This window comes from Pinus tabuliformis, chromosome J (assembly GCF_031772625.1).
Source record: "Pinus tabuliformis cultivar Carrire ecotype Pingquan chromosome J, CPIR1, whole genome shotgun sequence".
Classification (NCBI taxonomy): Eukaryota; Viridiplantae; Streptophyta; class Pinopsida; order Pinales; family Pinaceae; genus Pinus; species Pinus tabuliformis.
The window spans coordinates 1,505,917,806-1,505,937,666 of NC_142295.1; the positions used below are offsets into that span (position 1 = coordinate 1,505,917,806).

Consider the following 19,861-nt stretch of genomic DNA (forward strand, 5'->3'; position numbering starts at 1 on the left):
AAGAAACTTTATTGGTAGCAAGTCGCTCTTGAACATGAAACTTTCACTCCACATCCGAGTCGGGTTGGGTTATTCCATTCACCAATCATATCACCACTGGTCCATTGCACCATCCATATTTGGGGTTAACGCTACCAATCCATGTCAGTGTCGCAGGTATGTTCAAGAGAAGTCGCTCAGAGAATTCACCTATGTCTCATCTGCTGCAATACATTCATGCTCCATTCTTTCATGACCACCACCCTGAACCCTGTATCATCGGATTGTTTTCACCTTCAAAATAATTTACTCCATTCCATGTCGTAGATGTGGGATTCATTAAGGCCCTCCTACGATGGGTCACTTCTTGTCGACATCATCTCATTATCCAGGAAGTCGACTTAGGAACAACCCTTTCAGTACTTTGAAGCTTGCATGCCTCAATGGCAAGTTTCTCACTTCCAGCGATAGGTTTACATCAATGGCCTTCTACCGAAAGATTTTACGTGGTGTTCGATGCCAAGTCCCTTTTCCACACCATGTGAATTGTACTATAGTACCTTGAGGGTCATCATCATTATCGGTGATTCCTCTCGCGCCTGTTAACAACTTACATCATTGGCTGGTAATCAAGCAATGTCTTTCCATGTTCGACTCCAGAACATCTTTCACATGGATCGACTTTTACTCCGAGTGAAGATTAGATGAGTTTGAAGACCCCGGATCTAGTTTCATCCATCCGAGCTACGATATATTCGGAAACATAAAGAGATCAAATGTACATCATAGCTGCACAAATGATCATCTGAATCAAAGGATGATGGCTCTATCAGAATCATCAGTCTGCCACACAGACGATTGTTTGTCTTATGTACATGAAAATGAATTTATAAAGCTGAGCATGGGAATGCCTGCTTCAGCTAGATCATGAAAAATATTATGAAGATAATGTATTGTATTGTATCTTATTATAGGTCGCCTTCCAACTTGAAAAAACTTTGGATCCTCATGATAAAGCATTTCACCCGACATCAAAAGATTAACGACCTCATGCTTTAGGGGGAAACTGTTATAGACATTTTTGGGCACCGCAACCCCAATCATACATGTCCATAAACCAAGGGCTCCTAAGTCCCTAAAAGTGTTGCTTCACACCCTAAAGGAACAAGGTCAGCTGATTACATCATCTCCCAAATTTTCTCCACAGAAAAACTGCTCAGAACTGGTCAAAGCTGGACCATACAGACTGCCCAATTCAGAGGGTGCGATGCATCTCATCTGCCTAGTGTAAAGGGTGTGATGCATACTGGAAATCCCTTCTGTAGGGTGTGATGGGTGAGAGTAGACAAATGGTAGAGACAGTTTGCAAGGTGGATCGTCATGGAATCTTCCAGAAACTTCTCCTATGACACTTGCCTCTCTGAATTTTCCCAGGGATGAGTAAGAGATCATCAATCTCCAAGTGGAATCAAGAACTATCAGAGAGAGGACACTAATCAAAATCCCAGAAGCTGACTCACCCCCTGCAATCATCTATATATGGATCCCTCATCCCAAAGATCCATAGGCTGAAATTTTGTATCTTGTAAGGAAGTGTTGTTGGTTTCTTGGTGGAATATCATAGTGTTGGGTGATCTAAGCTTTTCATGAGGTGAAGAAGGGCTTTCATGCTGGGAGGATGACACTCGGTCAGAATAATTGGTTGTAATCTTCTTTGCTATTCTTGATATTAATAAAGCTATTCAAGTTTTCCTCCACATTCTTGTATGTTTGATGATATATGCATTTGTGTGGTCAATATATATTTTGTCCTATATTGTTTATGATTGTAGATCTCTGTTCTTTGATAGTATTATGCTGCTTTGATTCCACAGGTGCTCTTTGAAGCTGGGTAGATGAAGGAAAAGCGGAAACGATCTGTTAGAAGGGAGAGGAACTAAGCAAGGAACTAAGTGCAAGACTGAGGTTGGTGTCGTTTGTTCCCCTCTTATCTACTTCTCATAAAGGAGCGAAAGTAGTTTTAGTTTGTTTGTTTCTAAGATAGCTACCAGTCTTAGTGGGACTAGCAGCTCCGAGTGGACACTAGATTTCCCGATAACAGTCCTGGTACCTCAAACATAAGGACCTACTTTGCCTTCATTTTTTGGGAGGGTGCTCGTCTTCATGAGAGTACTTGGCCCCTCAATCTGAGGTTCAAGCAAAGCTCAAAAGTTACCATAACCGTACATTTGGCCATCCTTCTCTGTTACTCATGGAGAGACTATGTTTCATCTCCAATAATCGGTGTTTATTAGACAAGGTAATTTCACTTTGTTTGTTGATTGTAATTTTTAGTGTATTTTTTCTTTTTAGGTACCTGAGTGCTATCGTTTTTGAGACTTAAAGAATATCACTTTAAAATTTATCTGATAAAATTTACCAGTCATTATGGCTACATCCGGCCCTCACCATCAATCTAGATGGTTGTTAGGACCTCCTCCACTCATTTTGGAGGATTTGCCGAGATCCACTAACTTGGATTCCTCATCTTCGAGGAATCAGTCTCCTAAATTGCACACGAGATCGTTATAGACGACCAACGATTCTAGTTTGTCGGAGGATTTCTTCATGGAATGATTTCGTTCTCATTTTAACACATCACTTACAAATCTATTGGATCCTGTTATTGCTCCCGTCGTACTAGTACTTCACTCTTCACTGGGAGGAACTCTCCCATTTATTTAGTCAACACCTCAAGGGTTGTGGAATTATAGAGACACTGTGAGTCCTCTAATACTTCCCCAGTCGACGATCATCACAACACTGACAATGTGGAACCCCACAATCCCGTTTGTCCTAGGTACTAAAACTTACATAACACCCTCTATTAGTGGAACCCAACAGATGCAAGGTTCCAATCCTATGGTGCGCCAAAGCATACCTTTGACTAGTGCCACATATAGTGCTCCATATAAAACTCAATGTGGCACTATGGGCGCAGTTCCAATTTACCAAAACCAAGGTCGGCCACCAAGGTATGTTTCTAACCCCCAGATTCAAATATCTAGGGCAGTTCCCAATATGCACATGTCGGCAGGGAATTTCACAGTCCCCCAACTATTCTCAGGCATGCATGGATAGTCGCTGATTGACACGAGTTTTCCCTCTGTCAATCAAATCCATATGGTTAGTTCAATGTCGATTGGGAATCCAAAAGGGATCCCCACCCAATCCATGGGGGCAGCATACTCACAAACTCAGATGAGTCAAGGGGGCACCACTTATACTGGGGGCAACTTCATATCCCAGTATCAAAACCCTCATGGTAATCCACTTTACAACACCGTACTGTAAAGCAACTGTTACACCACGCAACCTATGCACACCATGGGGAACCAAACGATGGGAGGAGCGTAGAGCTCCTTAGGTCATCTGTCGTCACAATGGTCCGAGTCAGGGGCACCCGACAATTTTCCTTTTTTGGCAACATTGGATATCCCGAACTTATACAAGTTGACTAATGACCCCATCTACCATAACCTACAATAGCCACTGATCCCGCATAAAATACCGGCAGATATTCCTAAGTTCGACGGAAAACAAGGGGAGGATCTGGACACTCATGTCACCACCTACCATCTATGGTGTGTTTCTAACTCCATGGTGGATGAAAGTGTCCGGTTGCGTCTTTTTCCCTTCACACTCACTGGCAATGCTGCAAAGTGATATATTGAGTTACCACATGCGTCAGTGAATACCTTTGATGCTCTAGCGATGGAGTTCCTAAAGCACTTTCAGTTACCTATCTGTTATGAGATAGGGACAAAGCTCCTTACTTAGTTTCGTCAAGATACTGCCACCCACATCTCCAATCACATCCATGAATGGAGACGTAGGTGGAGGTTGGTCAAAGCTCCCATCCCTGACTTTCTCTTAACAAACTAGTTCTGTAAGTCATTGCTCCTACAAATCACTAGAGATGTCGCTTTAGGTGGTGCGGTCACGAAGGACCAATCCATACATCGTGCCCAACACTTGGATTTAATTTATTCATAGTCTGGCACTCTCTACGACATTATCCTCTATGCTCTCGGTAACCCCAATCCTCCCACCACTCAGCGACCTGGAGTGCATGCTGGCGGGATCGTTGGGACAACCTCCACAGGCGCTATAAAACAAATCAGTGGGTTTGTTGCCAAGTTGGCAATGGACCCCTCTACCCAAACAACTTCTCTTCCCGCCATTGCGATTAACTCTGTGCAGTCTACACAAAAATCCGGTAGCAAGAACAAGAAGAAACAGAACAATACCGATCCTTCTGAGGAGCAGTCATCTAAGCAGCCCAACCCGAAATAGAAGGTCGTTGCACCTACTGATGCGGAAAAGGATAAAGGCCCCAACTATTCATGCAAACTCTATCTTGAAGATCACGTAACCTAGCATTGTTTGCGTCTTCAAGAATGCACGGATTACCTTACCCAGAAAGACTCTGATAAGACACCTGCGGTCCTTAGAAATCCTTTTCCTAATCAACAGAAGCAAAATCTCGTTTCCAACCAACCGCAACCCATGCCAAGGGGTAGCAACAGTTCGTAACATCCTTCAGCTGGAGAAGGATCTTCTATCGTTTACACATTTGGAACAGTAGATCTCACCACAAGAGCCAAATATTATGGAGCTCCTATTGCACCGGTAGCAGAACTATCCACAGGTCAAAACCCATCGCCACCCAACGATTTGCAAATCAAAAGGCTGGTTGAGGACTTTTTAATTCAACCCCCCAAGGAGGCACTTCAATGCAGAATGCACAACACATCTACACGTGCCGCCCAAAACTACAACATCGTAGAGGATTTGGCACAAGCGTCATCGGCCATGTCGGTGCTCAAAGTATTACAAACATGCCCCAGCCAAAGGAAAGCTTTGCTTTCAGCTATCGGGGGTATTGACCTTGTGGATTTCATGCTTACTATTTTCAACATGGACAAGTGTAAACCTCCCCTTTCCCACCAGCTTGCATTTCAGGTGCATATCACTTCGAAAGGTAAAGGTATACACTGAACTATCATACACAAAGGTGCTTCAACCTGCGTCATGTCGGCTTCATGTTGGCTCGCCTTGGGTTCCCCAACCCTATCCCTACCGTCAAACTCCCTTAAATCTTTCGACGGCCACACGTTTGTCCCAAAAGGATACTTAGCTAGTTTTCCCATCACTTTGGCTGGGAAAATGGTAACGGTGGATGTAGAAGTTGTAGATAGAAAACTTGACTATAATCTGTTGCTGGGTTGTAGTTGGACATATGCCATGACAACTGTCGTATCTATTGTCTTTTGCATCATCCAATTTCAATTGGATGGAAAGGTTATTACAATAGATCAGTTATCTTTCTGCACCCTGATTATTCACCATTACCAAGTGGCTTTATACCCCTAGTAGGAGGTGGAATTGACAGTTACATCAGTTTAGGTACCAGTCTACTAAAGGCTTCTTCCTTCATGTGTTGTTTCCCTCTTTAGCCACCGAAGGTTTCACAATCAGTCAACATGCTTTCATCTTTTCCTCATGAACATACTGATCCATGGATCCTACCATCTCCTTCAGACATTGACACTAATTCCACTGTCACTAGCTGAATTGGACCACGAAGCCATTCAAATTGCATCTGAATCTCTGGTCACTTTGGTTTCGGCCAACGGTACGACTGCCCCTCACATAACCACTCCTTCTTTTGATCCACTCAATCAAGTCCTATCGGTGGACGAAGCTATTAAAGGGATCACAAGGTTAGAAGAGCGACCTTGGGAGGATTCACACCATCATATTTCGATATCTGATTTGAACATGATACCTCTTCAAATCCTATCACTTGATGCACATGAAATCATTTCCTCACCATATACGACTATCCAACTTTTGGATTCGAAAGGAAACAGGGGTAATATTTCAAAAACATTGCTCCCCGATATTTTTGTCATGACAGGGATCATTGAAAACAAACAGAGTGGAGCCAATCACAATACTTTTTACAATACATAGACATTAATCGTTCTTTTTACGATACTTTTCAAACTCTTAAAAGATGAAAAAATCGACGAGTTTGCCTATCTGGACTCATTAAACTAATTAGATAGGGCAAAGAGTTGTTCTTCTTGTGAACTTTTTCACACTCTCTAAACATGAAAAGATCGATGAGTTTACTCGTTTGGACTCATTCAAAATCAGAAGGGGAAAGTGGAAATACAACTGTATCTTGAAGCGTGGTTTGGCAGAAAAAGTTCCCTTGAACATGGCACTCCCTCAGATAAACCATCATTTTGATAGCCTCTCAATATGAACCTACCAACCTATGAGTTTTTAGCCTATATACCCTGATGCCATTGCATCTCTATATCTTAAACACTCTGTAGTGTTCATGAGTCTAGTTCTATCTAGTTAAAACCGTTGTCATGCCTTCTATTGTTCAAGGGTCCCTACTTGTTTCCTCGATCAACTAACCCTACATATCCTTTCATCATGACCTCCATTTTTTAGACCCAAAAGCTCAAAATATTCTTCAGAAAACAAAATCATCCTTATCCGGTTTCGTGTCGACTGATGTAGGACACATCATTACCTACCTTTTAACAGGTTCGTTCCTATTGACTTCAACACTCTATCTAGGAAGATAACCCAAAAACACATTTAGTGCCTTGGTGCTTGTAGACATTAGTGGCAGGTTACCTTGTGCTTGATCACAAGTTTTCATCATTGACTCCTGGTTAAGCGATTCTATGAGTGTTCAACGACAAAAAATCTTTCACACTTGCTAGTTTGCAATATGCATCTCGGAGACCATCACCATTATCGGTGGCCTTCCTCGCATCTGTTAACAGTCTCCATTATTGGCTGGTAATTAGATTATTTCGTGCATGTTCGACGTCAACTCATTTTAACAAATGTACCGATCTATGTTGTTCGGTGAAGCAGGAATCAAGATCTTGGGTAGAGGCTTGCATCATTCAGCCTTGTTTCCTCTCCGAAGCTGTGATATTGTTCTTTGAAGACAACCATTTCAAGATGATCTATTATGACATTAGATCCGCCTTGTGCCATATTGGCAGCCAGCATTATTATATCTCTGAGGAGAAAGTTACTTTGACATAGCTACTGAGCATGGGAATGCCCGACTCAAGACATGATTTTAAGCAGTGCATATATATGTACTTTTGTTGTATCAGGTTTTCCTTATCGCCCGAAACTTCTCTCTCTCTCTACAAAGATTTTGATGAGAAACTACAGTATTTTCATAAAGTATTTCGGCCATCGTCTCTGCCTCTGATCTCATACTTTAGGGGGCATCTGTTATAGGACAAATTGACCTCCTAATCAACTCAGAGGAGAAAGACAAGATGACTAAAAGAATGACCATAGTTGCAGGCCCAGAATCCACACTAACACTCTCTGTACACTGACAACCTACTTTATAAAGCTTTTTTACAAGCATAAAGGAGCATTGGTCAACCTGCTAACTCTTGTTGTTAGACCAAGGGGAGCATTAGCGAACTTTAGTGATTCTCAAGTGGTTATGCTAACGAATCTGCCATAAAATATCTAGATATTATTTCCCTAAATTTTTGCAAGAAAAGTAGGGAATCTCCAAAAATCAAGATATTTGGAGAAATTCTATTTCGAAAATAGAGGCAAATGGGAAAAAGCTGGTAAAAGAGGCAGGTTCATGGTTTTTACCCAAATTAACTACAGGTGGAGTTGGGTAGCCCTAAATCAATTGCTATATAAGCAACGAGAGGGCCATTGTGAAAGGGTTAGAGAATTTAGAAGGATAGTACATGGTGCTGTTGTGATATTGTCATATTCTTGAAGGAGCTAGCTGAAAGAAGGAGAGACAGAGAGAGAGGAAGAAGGGATAAGGAAGGTTGATACAACAGGGTTGTTGTAATCACTCTTCTATTCTAAATATAGGACTGTAGTTGTGTTCCCTACTCGAAGTGTCGGTGATATTGTGCATTTATTTGTTCATTCTGATGCTTGTTGTGTTGAGTAGATAAGTTACACATTTATACATGTTTGCTATGGATTCTTACATTAATTGTTAGAAGTATATGTTGTGATTTGTTTGCTTCGTTATTTTGTGCAGGAATCATCTTGGAGCCGGTCAGGAGGAATTCTTCTTACCGCACGGAGATCCCCAAGTGAATCTAGAAAGAACCAAAGGTGATCCTTTCTCCATATCTTGTCAATATATATGTCAGATAGATGAACATTTGTGTAACAGGTACCTTTTGCAGATAACCTTACAGTCTGTCGGAAGTCCCAGGAAGACTTTCGAGGGTAGTTTTCATCCCGTGCATTTTACCCCTTAGCATCGACATGACCAAAGGGAAGACCCCCGGGCCAATGTGATAACGATATGCGATGTGCGATACCAGCTACTAGATCCGGAAAGGAATGGACGATCCAGATTTAATCGGAAATCAGCGATCGATGAACCCCCCCGATACCAGGGCCAATGCACATTGTGATTGTGACTTGCGATATGCCGATGAAAAGGTGGACCCGATATGAATTATGGACATGATTGCATAATATTTGAAATCCAGAAATTCATATTTTCAATGTATTTCTCGTGTAAATGGGTTTTTGACCATTTTGCCATGCAATGATGTGGTTGTGATATTACGATGGATGGCTGACCCGAAAGGGATTATAGACCTGATTTCATAGATTTTTAAATCTGGGAATGCGAGATTTCTTTATATTTCTTGTGTATTGAGGTTTTTCGACCTCCCGCCTAAGTGATATTTGGACAGACCTGATAGGTTTATAGGGCCGATTCCATAATATTTGAAGTCTGGTCTAAAGGCCCATGATGTGTTTTGCATGTGTTTCCTGTGTATTTTTGTTATTTGGCTGACACGGCCAGAGGAAGGAAAAACGATTGGGTTTTCCTGGCCACCTATTCTTTTCCATTTATAAATGGATTCTTTGGAGGGAACAATTTGGTTCTTCAATGATGGAGGATTGTAACCAATGCACGATAAAAAAACAGAGAACACGAGAGCTGAAGGTGGCTGGAAGGGAGTTGAAGGTTACTGAGGGAGCTAGAGGACTGAAAAAGGTCGCTGGAAGGTTGTTGAGAGTCGCTTGGAGGTCAAGCGAACTATAGAGGCATGCAGAGGCCGAGAGAGAGAGCTCAGAGAATCCAGAGCCAAAGCCAGAGCCAGAGCTAGAGCTAGAGCCAGAGCTACAAGCCAGAGCCAAGAGCCAGAGCCAGAGCTAAAACCAGAGCCAAAGCCAAGAGCCAGAGCAAAAGCCAAAGCCATAAAGCTGAGAGATTAAAAGCCAGGGATAAGATGGTGTTCTAAGCCCATTGTGTTCTATGTAAATGAGTGAAGTTGAGCATGGAGCTTGTAAAATAACTTTTTCCATAATCCCGAAAAGCCTAGTTGATTTGACTAGAGCTCAAGGAGACGTAGCCCAAGAGTTTTGGGTGAAATCCATATTAAACTTGTTGTCCTATGAGTTTGTTATTTGCTGTAATATTTTACTGTTATATGTATGTTATATCAACACAAATAACTGAATTTTAAAGCACATAAACAGTAAAAAATAAACACCAACATACACCTTATTTTCAAGCACATTATTAATTCCACAATTGGTTAATCATTTGGGTCTTGGGAATATATAAGCTTTGGGAGTGGGAGAGGTTCTTGTAAGCTTGACAAGAAGCCTTTTAGCGCCCCATTTTCAGATCAAGTGGTAATGGAGCCTAAGATTGGTTAATCCCACCTTCAAGAAGGTGATATCAAAGCTAGTTATACCATAGCAAGTGGTATCATGAAGCATAATGCTTGATTGACAGAGCAAGGATTGCTTGTCTGAAAGGTGTTTAGGCAATCAAGGATTGATTCTCTGATTGATCATATGCTTGTTGCAGACTGACTATTGTTTGAGTTTGCAGAGGTGAAAGGAAAGCTATTGATAGCTCAGTCCAGGAAGGACAAGAAGGAAGAAGGGTTGAAGGCATTCTTCTATCCCAAAGGACCTCAAGGCAATCCTTGAAGCAAAAGTGCTTTGTTGCAAAAGGTTGTTGAATAAGCTCTTTATTAATCTTGTTTGAAGTTATTTTGTTCATTGGCATAATGACTACTTCTACAAGTCAGTCCTCAAATTCTTCTTTCTTCACAAGAGTCTTTGATGAAGACATGAAGCCAGACTTATCCACCATGATGGATATGGTGAGAGATATGTATGAGGATGGAAGGAAGAGCAGCATACTTAGAGAGAAGTTGAATTCCATGGAGGAAGAGAAGCAGATGCTTTCTGACAAATTGTAGGAAATGGAGAGGCAACTTCATATTGCAAATATGAACCTCAAAAGGATGCATGAGTTGGAGTCACATATATTTGTTTCCAAATAAGCCTTGGTAAAGTATCAACTTGAAGAAGAGGTAAACCATTTGAGTTTGTCTTCAAATTCTTCTAAGAATGCTTGTATTGGTTCTTTTGAAAAACATACCAAAGGCATAGGTTCCAAGCTAATATCCAATATGGGCTATGAAGGAAAAGGCTTGGGTAAACATGCACAAGGTATTGTTGAGCCAATAATGGTTGAGGAAAGGCCTAAGTATTTGGGTCTTGGCTATGAAAAATCTTATGGAGGAAGTTCCAAAGCTGCCATGAAGGCCATTGAAACAATTCCAAGGAGTTTCATTTCAGGTCCTCTACCTCAAGAGTGTGAACATTGTATTAAGAAGGAATGCAATAGCTTGAAACATCATTTGTAGGATGCAGGTGTTCAGAAGCACACACTTGAACCAGAGAGTTGTGGAGACTCTAACAGCCTCGAAGATATTGATGGTGTTCCAAAGGGAGTCACTTCTTCACTTGCTTCACCTCCTCATCAAGGAAATAAAGGAGAAAGAGAAAGGTATAAATCTGGTTCTAATCATCTTCCTTTTGATTTTGCAAAGCATGATAAATTTCCACATAGATATGGGAAAAGAATTGCATGTTCCTTTTGTGGTTTGGATAACCATCATGTTTCTAGATGTTGGAAGAGAATGGCCACATACAGGAAACTTTTGAAGGAAAATAAGCAAGAAGCCAAAGATCCATTGTACAAGGAAAATCATGTTGTCAAGAGGATGCACATGCAGTGCACTTACTGCCATAAGCAAGGGCATCTTGCTGAAAAGTGTTGGATTCTGAATCCAACAATCCTTCCACAAAATCTAAATAAAGTGGAAAGAGAAGATGGCAGAAATGGAAAGGAAGATTCCATGATTGATGTGTTTCAGGATGATTCACATGTTGATGCTGATGTGCAGACAAAGCTAGTACCTTTGAAAGGGATTGCTGAGAAATGGTTAGAGTTCTTATCCAATTAAGATTGCATGTCTATTGATGCATCTATTTACTTTTCTTTGTTAATGGAATGCAAGTTGCATGATTTTACCAAGAAGGTGAACGGAGAAGTTGAGTAGGAGAATCAATTTGTTGCTACAACCTTATATTTCATTTCAGCTTCGAAAGTAAAGTGTGCTTAAGCGAAAGTTGAAGGATGAAATGCATGCATAAGCTTGATGTGCATGAACACAAGAATTTTGATGATTTCCTTGTATTTGAACATGTATGTGTAATTAACTTGAATGGTTGATTGCTTTGTTGTAACATACATGTAATGTTGACTTGGGAGAAGTTAACTTGGTCTCCAAGATGGAGATGATGATGAAGTGTTTCATCTTTTGAAAAAGAGTCCTAATGGTAATTTTCTACATGCTTGACTTGAAGGGTCATTTGTTTTAAAGGGATGTTTTGGGGTCTTGTTATCTAGTCCATCATTTGTATGTAGATGTAAGACATGGAGGTGTTCACAAGATGTGAAATTTGTTTCTTTTGTTGAAGTAGGAGTTTATACCATCCATTTGTTGTATGTATTTTTGTTGTTGTTAATAGTCGTTGTTGATAGCTTTTCAAACAGGTACAAATGAAAGTTTCGTGGAGTAGATGTACTTCACATTTGCTTGAGCCACCTTGGATCAATGATCAAGATAGAGAAGTTCAAACTACCTTCTATGGCCATTTCAGCAGGAGTTCTGCAGGAAGGCAAGGAGGAAGGCAGTTCTTCTGAGGAGGACTAGCACATCCAGGAAAGTGGTCAAAGGATTTGGTTCAGACGCACTATGCAAGGCAAGTGTGTTGAGGCTGAAAGAAGAAGGTGTTGTTACTCTCATTTACTGTTCAGATCAGTATATCAGTCTTTTGGGGACCAAAAGTTCTTTAGTAGGAAGGCATGATCCAAAATGGATTTTGGATAGACTTCTAAGTCTAAGTGTTCCTCAAAAAGGAAAATGAAAGTCCAAGGATTCTCTTGGAAATAGTCCCATTGCATAGATATTTTCATTCTAAATCCACTGCAATTTGAATGGGCTAAAATGGACTTCAGATGAAGAAGTTAACGCAAAAAGAAGTTTGCTTGTGTCCTTTGAAAAGGAGGCAAATTCTTATATAAATGGGACTTAAGGGAAAAATGTGTTTTTTAACATAAAAACCCTTAGAACCCATCGCATCTCAATTCTTTATCACATCGCAATAAACAAAGGGAAAATGCTTAAAACAAGCACAAAGGCCCTTTAGCAGACCCAACGGTTTTATAAATCAAACAAGTAAAAATTTTGAATTCTGAAAGGAAGGTTGTAAGTGGTATTTCGAGCAGGCCCCAAGTAGTAAGCGGTATTGGATGGGCTCCACCTGATCCCATACAATGACTAACACGTGGCATGGTGGAGGAGAGAGGAAACCGCTCTTTCGGGCAGTTAAACCCCCTACAAGTTACACACCCGAAATGGAATGTCAGTCGTCAGATTAGCGGCTGCGGATCAATGGTCAGGACCAAAGGGAAGACCCCTGAGCCAATGTGATAATGATATGCAACGTGCAATATCATCTGTCAGTGGTATGATTCGGATTATCCACAATTTCTTGTTCATTCCGTCGATGTTTCAAACCCCAAAGGGGGTCCATCATCAGGACTAAATCAGAAAGAATATGAATGATTTAGTCTTGATGATGGACCCCCTTTGGGGTTTGAAACGTCGATGGAATGAACACGAAACTGTGGATAATCCAGATCATACCACTGCAAAAAGCTACCACAGAAGCTTAAAATCTAACATCATCTGTCAGATCAGGAAAGGAATGGATGATACATATTTAATTGGCGATTGGCGAACCCCCCCCCTGATACCAGGGCCAATGCACATTGCGATTACGACTTGCAATATGCTGATGAAAAGGCGGACCCGATATGAATTATGGATGCAATTGCATAATATTTGAAATCCGAAAATTTGGATTTTCAATGTATTTCCCATGTAAATGGTTTTTTGACCATTTGGCCATGCAACAATGTGATTGCAATATTACAATGGATGGTGGACCCGAAAGGGATTATAGACCTGATTTCATATATTTTTAAATCCTGGAATGTGGGATTTCTTTATATTTCCTGTGTATTGAGGTTTTTAGACCTCCCGCCTAAGTGATAGCAATAAACGATATTTGGACAGACCCTATAGGTTTATAGGGCCGATTCCATAATATTTGAAGTTAGGGCTAAAGGCCCATGATGTGTTTTGCATGCGTTTCCTATGTATTTCCGTTATTTTGTTGACACGGCCAGAGGAAGGCAAAACGACCAGGTTTTCTTGCCCGCCTTTCTTTTCCATTTATAAACGGATTCTTGTGAGGAAACAGTTAGGTTCTTCAATGATGGAGGACTGTAACCGATGCATGATAAAAGCAGAGAGAGCACGAGAGCTAAAGGTGGCTAGAAGGGAGCTGAAGGTTGCCGAGGGAGCTGGAGGATTGAAAAATGTCACTGGAAGGTTGCTGAGAGTCACTTGGAGATCAAGCAGACTACAGAGGCACGCAGAGGTCAAGAGAGAGAGCTCAGAGGAGCCAGAGTCAAAGAGCCAGAGCCAGAGCCAGAGCAAGAGCCAGAGCCACGAGCCAGAGCTAAGAGCCAGAGCCAGAGCCAGAGCCAAGAGCCAGAGCCAGAGCCAAATCCAGAAAGCCGAGAGCTTCAGAGCCAGGGATAAGAAGGTGCTCTAAGCCCATCGTGTTCTGTGTAAACCAGTGGAGTTGAGCATGGAGCTTGTAAAAGAATTGCTGCCATAATCCCAGAGAGCCTAGTTGAATTGACTAGAGCTCAAGGAGACGTAGCCCAAGAGTTTTGAGTGAACTCCATATTAAACTTGCTATATTATGTGTTTGTTATTTGCTGTAATATTTTACTGTTATATGTATGTTATATTAGCATAAACAACAGAATTTTAAAGCACATAAATAGTCAAAAATAAACACCAGCATACACCTTATTTTCAAGCACATTATTAATTCTACAATTGGTTAATCATTTGGGTCTTGGGAATATATAAGCTTTGGGAGTGGGAGAGGTTCTTGTAAACTTGACAAGAAGCCTTTTAGAGCCCCATTTTCAAATCAAGATTACTCCCTTGCCTGCTAAAACCCCGTAGCCCTTAGAGACACGAACCTCCCTCGTATGTTGAAACCCTACAGCCCATAGAGACCCTAGCCAACACTACTCTCCAAAAATTCATTGAGCAATAAGAAATTGTGTAGAGGTGTCTTCCCACGACCCCCATCCCACAGCAGTGTCATGTGCCTAAGAAATGCATAATTTTTTCCAAGTTGACCTGTCTATCTTACATGTAGAAACTGCACAGACGGGCCTCCCAGGGTCTCATCCTGGCAAAAGTCACTATTCATTGAAATTGTGTAGATCTACCTCTCAGTGACTATAGGAAATGGTGACATGTTGAAATCGTTTCCAGGGAGTTGAGGAGAAGGACCAAGGAACCAAGTAATGGAAAATATCAAGATTGCATGCAAAGATCGTCAAATGCATGATCATCTTGAGGGTAAGTAGGGTAAGTAAAGAACACGTTTTGAAGTACAACTCTTAGTGGAGTTTTCGGGACTGCTTGTCATTGTCATATCATCCTGTCCTCAGTAACTGGCATGTGTGTAAACATGAAAAGTCATTTGATGTGTTTCTTCTACATGTCTTGCTTCCTTTTCGCTTTTTCGACCATGTTTCGTATTCAGCATGTTGATTGCTATGTCATTCTTGTGACTTCGTTCTGGTGATGTTGAAGGTTTTGTTTGAGTTGTGCTCACTACGTAAACATCTATTTCACTCACACACAATGTTGTAAGCACTGTCGCGCAAGTGTCGTCGTGGTCATTCAACGATCTATCACAAGTGTCACACTTGTCTCTTGCACCGTCGGTTAGTCACACTGACTGTATGTTGTCTTGATGGTTCGAGGCATCTTGTTGTCAAGTCATGTTGAGTGTGTGTTCGGAAGGTCATGCATGTCCGAAGTCACTTGTTCACACACTTGTCATTTTTTCGAAACCCTATTAACCAGACCACCCTCCAACACCGAACCTTTGTTGAGTTGCACTACACAGTATTAGCTCTTCGTGAACATCTATTGCTACACAAATTTGCGTAGAATTTGAGGTTGTTTCCCAGGCAGTGTTCATTGCACAATCCTAGAGTCGACCCGACTGACTGTCACCAGAATAATGCACAATTTTTCTCAGCAAGCCATCTCAATCTGTGCTGCCCACAAGCAACACCATCAAGCCTCTAATTGGTCAAGTAGATAGTTTGACTGGATTGTGACCCTGGGACTCACTCCTCCAAAAAATTGCGCAGAAGCTTCCAATCATGCTCGCTTTCGTTGACTGAAAACTACGTAGACATGCCTAATAGACACCCACTTCCTGTCACTACATTGCCCTAAAAAATAGCATAGTTTTTCCAGCCAATCACTCTGTCAGTTGGCCTGCTACTCCTCCTAAAAACTAAGTAGTTTTCATGAGCAGTCTCCTAGCTTCCCAGCATCTCTCTCGGCTCAAAAACTACATAAGGATGTTTAGCAGGCCAACCTCGCAGCTCTACGCAGTTTTTCTAGTAGCCTCCCATAGCACATTTCCAGCTCCCTAGAAAAAATTACGCAATTTTTTCCAGCAGCCTCTCGCAGCCCATTGCCAACTCCCCAGAGAAATTGTGTAGTTTTCACTCCCAGTCTCCCTATATTTCCTACACTGTATCCCTCAAAAAATTGCGTAGATCTGTCCTCCATCCGAGCCAGATCCCGCAAATAGTCACTGTTGATCCAGACTGCCTATCTCAGCCTCCCAATGACCTATGCAGAATTTTCATGGATAGTGCCCATAGCCCACATCCTAGCCTAAAATGTGCTCTACACAAGTTTAGACTCTTTTCCTCTCTCTCGGTCACCTGCACCCAAAAATGAAAGGAAATACATCATGTTATACTAGGATATTTCTAGATTTGATGTCGTCTCATCATGAGTGATTGTAGATATATGTACATGGATGAGACATGGCGCAACGATGAACGGGATGAAAAAGGAGCGCATGGTAGAAGAATTGTTCACCAACAAACAAACATGTGAAGCGTACCAAGTAATAAGCGAAGGAGACACATGCGCATGCATGAACATCAAGCGAACACGAAGACCATCAAAGACTTCATACACCTTGCTATGCGGAGGTGATGCTATGATACACCAAGAGCACATCCATCACTCAGCAGCACTACAACTCAACATGCACAACACTAGTATAATGAACATACCAGCTTTGTCATGTCGAGTCATGTCATGAGTCATCTTAGCCACATCACCACTGTGGGCCTCAATGTTGTAATCAATGTAATGTAAGGTGGAAGTCCAAGAGGCCCACATGTAAATATGAAGAGCCATGTAAATTTGAAGAGCCATGTAACTCAAACAATCATGAGGGAAGTCGAATAGTCACAAGGGTCAGTTTTACCCTTAGCTATAAATACCCCTCATTTTTACATGCAAAGGAATTTTCACCTTAGCTCCTCCCACATAGCCTTGAGAGTCTATAATATTTTCTTTGAGGAGCGAGAAGTGGCTCCATCGCCCGTCTATCAGGGTTAGTGATGTAATGGTGTACGGATGTGTCTTGGAACTTTCATTTAATTCAGAAACTTGTTAACAGGCCAACACATTTTCACACATGTATTGTATTCGTTTGTAAGACTATAATTTGGATGCTTGTAATTCATGTTTCTTTAACTTGTATTAAGACAGTTGAACTGTTTCAATTTTTTTAGTACATATGTTGTTAAAAATGTGTAGTATTAGTTGCTAACGTTGTCTTTCTCGTGTGGGCTATCCCACCAGACACTCAAAAAATTCATTCTTGTAAACTGGATATAACACCCGTCGCACTCATGTGAACTATTCCGCTGGGGTATATACATGCCATCTATTCACCTTGTGTTTGTGGCTACTGCATCTGTGTGAAATACTCCGCTAGAAGATGTGCATGTTCTGATGTGTTGTGTGTCTCTAGCAAATTTGGGACTATTCCCTTTCAACCTGGCACTCACTTCTAGCCTCTCCCTCTGTAGTGAATTTTTTTTAACATAAGTGGCACTAAGAACTCAATAGGCACGTGAAACCACATTGTTCAAAGACAAAGAAAACCACTCTCATGTGCTGAAAAGCAATACTGGATGGGACTCCTACACCAAACAGTGTGAAGTATAGTTGGGAATTCATACCGGGGAGATCCCATGAATGTTGGTGGGTCCAACATTGTCAACATTTCTGGCACTAGAAGGAGGGCCATATGACAAGCTGAGTCCTCACAATATATTTTGAATCATTGCATACTTATCATGAATAAACACAAAATTTATCTTCCAGAGTGTAAGTCTTATGGAAACAACTTTGAGATCTTGGAAGATCTCCGGAATAACTTGTCACATAAAACATATGATGGTGGAGGCCAAGTAGCATTGGTTAGACACGCGGTTGGTATTGTAGGCTCCTATGAAAGGCATGAAACCTTTGAAGATTACATGACCTACTTGATGTTCGTATACACATTGTTGGCTTAGTGGGGCCTAACCAAGGTTCGAAAGTGATTTAGCCAAGCAAATCCCAGTACTACTGGCCCTTTCTGCAATAGTCCACGGAGCACGAATTGAGGTCTCACTGGAAGTAGTATGGGAGGGTGTTGGAACTAGATTTCCACACCCTAGGCATGTATGATATGAGGTGATTGGAATGCAGTCCAACCTTCACACTTACTGTGCTACACGCACCTGCGGGCACCCCGCGCCCTATGATACTATCTTCGCGTAAGTCTAGCCGCAGTGTGACCCGTGTTATTCACCCAAGTCTCCCTTAATTAGTCTCTGTTAGCTGCTTACTTAGATTAACTTCCAATATAAGCATTCATGCAAGTATTCATCAAGTGTGCATAATAAATGAACAAAATAAAGGTAAGGCATAACATTCAACCATGGATTCAAGAATAGATGCATAGAATAAACTTCTCTTTATTATCTTTCAAATCCAAGTACAATCCCACTTACAGACCCAACTTCGCCTTGTGCACTCAGTTGTAGGGGTCTATGCACTCAGCTGCAGAGTCTACTAGGCCTCTACGCACTCAGCTGTAGAGCCTCCTTCTACTACTACGATCCAATACACTTCAACTTCCCCCCTATGCTCTAACCATGCCTTGGCATCTATCTATTACTTGCTTACCAACTAACTATATTTTCACTTAGAGCCTCACTCTATTTATACAATCCCATGGTATGCGGACCATGGCTAGGTCGACACAACTTTACATTATTTTACAATTCTTAGGGCAGACAACCCTATGACTCATCCTAGACATTTAGGCTTCGCACTCGCACTTCGCGAAGTCTTACAATACAATTGACCAAAACTCGGGCTTTAAGCCCCAAAACCTGCTGCGGGGGATCCCATGCCAAACAGGCCCCCAACATAATCATTGTGACTTGTCTCGAGTCACTCTGTTGGTGCGACGATCTTGGCACGAGGCCCCTCCAACTATGCCTGGGCTACGTGAATGTTTGCAACACACTTCTCTACTGTCTGCTAGATCTGTTCTACTATTCCTGCCGAATGCTTGTTGTTAGGGGCACAACCTTGTCTTAGGACATGCATCACCTTCATTTGTGTGAGCTTTCCTTTGATATCAACAGTGATGTGGAAGGCCTCGTCAATCCATGGCTGGATGCGCATTTTAAGTATAGCCTCTTTCTGTCGTGTGGAATCCCCCTGTTCCTTCAACACCTTTGCTTGTTGTAGTTTCGCTAACCACTGGGTCAGGACAACTATCTGTGCTGTTTCGCGCACACTGTCATACTCCACTTGGAGCTCCCACGCTTCTGTTTCTAGGCGCTGTATGGTGAGGTCATCCTGTAAGGAAGTGAGGACTGCGAGGGATTCTTCCAGCATTATAATATAGTCCTACACTGCTCATCCTATTTCCTCCAGCCCCTCTTGGATAGTGCTAGCACGCTATTCCCTAACTTCCGGGGGCGTGGATGATTGTGCCTTCAATCGCAGTTTGGCACTCTGAAGGTTGAGGTCCAAATGTATCCTCTTTGCTTCCTCCTTTGCCTCGTGGAATCTACTAGCGAATCTGTGAATTCGCACTCCTACTGGTAAGTCCGTCGTAATTTCTAGATCCGGGGCACGGTAGCATGCTTCCTCGACTATCTGTTCCAGCTGTTGATTCTACATCAGTGCTTCATCGTGTTGTAAAATAAGATGCTCGATGTTGATTCATTGTTCACTAAGAATTTGTATGTCGTGTCCTTCCCTAACGCAGAGTTCTGTCATTGCTCCGTCCTGTAGTTGGCATAATATATCCCGCAGAAGGACAGCCAAGTTTAGGCCAAGTCCCTTGATCCAGCCCACCACGGCTCTATCCTTTATGTTGTCTATTATCAATGCTCCCTTCGGTAGTGCAACGGTGT

At 41.8% G+C, this 19,861-nt stretch overlaps 1 protein-coding gene across 1 annotated transcript in view; it reads right to left on the minus strand.

Moving 5' to 3' along the window:
• LOC149233153 (uncharacterized) overlaps nt 1-19,337 on the minus strand; it is a 52,393-nt gene extending 33,056 nt beyond the window's left edge. Inside the window, exon 1 of the mRNA XM_089382108.1 lies at nt 19,047-19,337. Coding sequence (XP_089238234.1) covers nt 19,047-19,337 — 291 coding nt within the window. The remainder of the gene's footprint in view (nt 1-19,046) is intronic.
• Nucleotides 19,338-19,861: the final 524 nt, after the last annotated feature.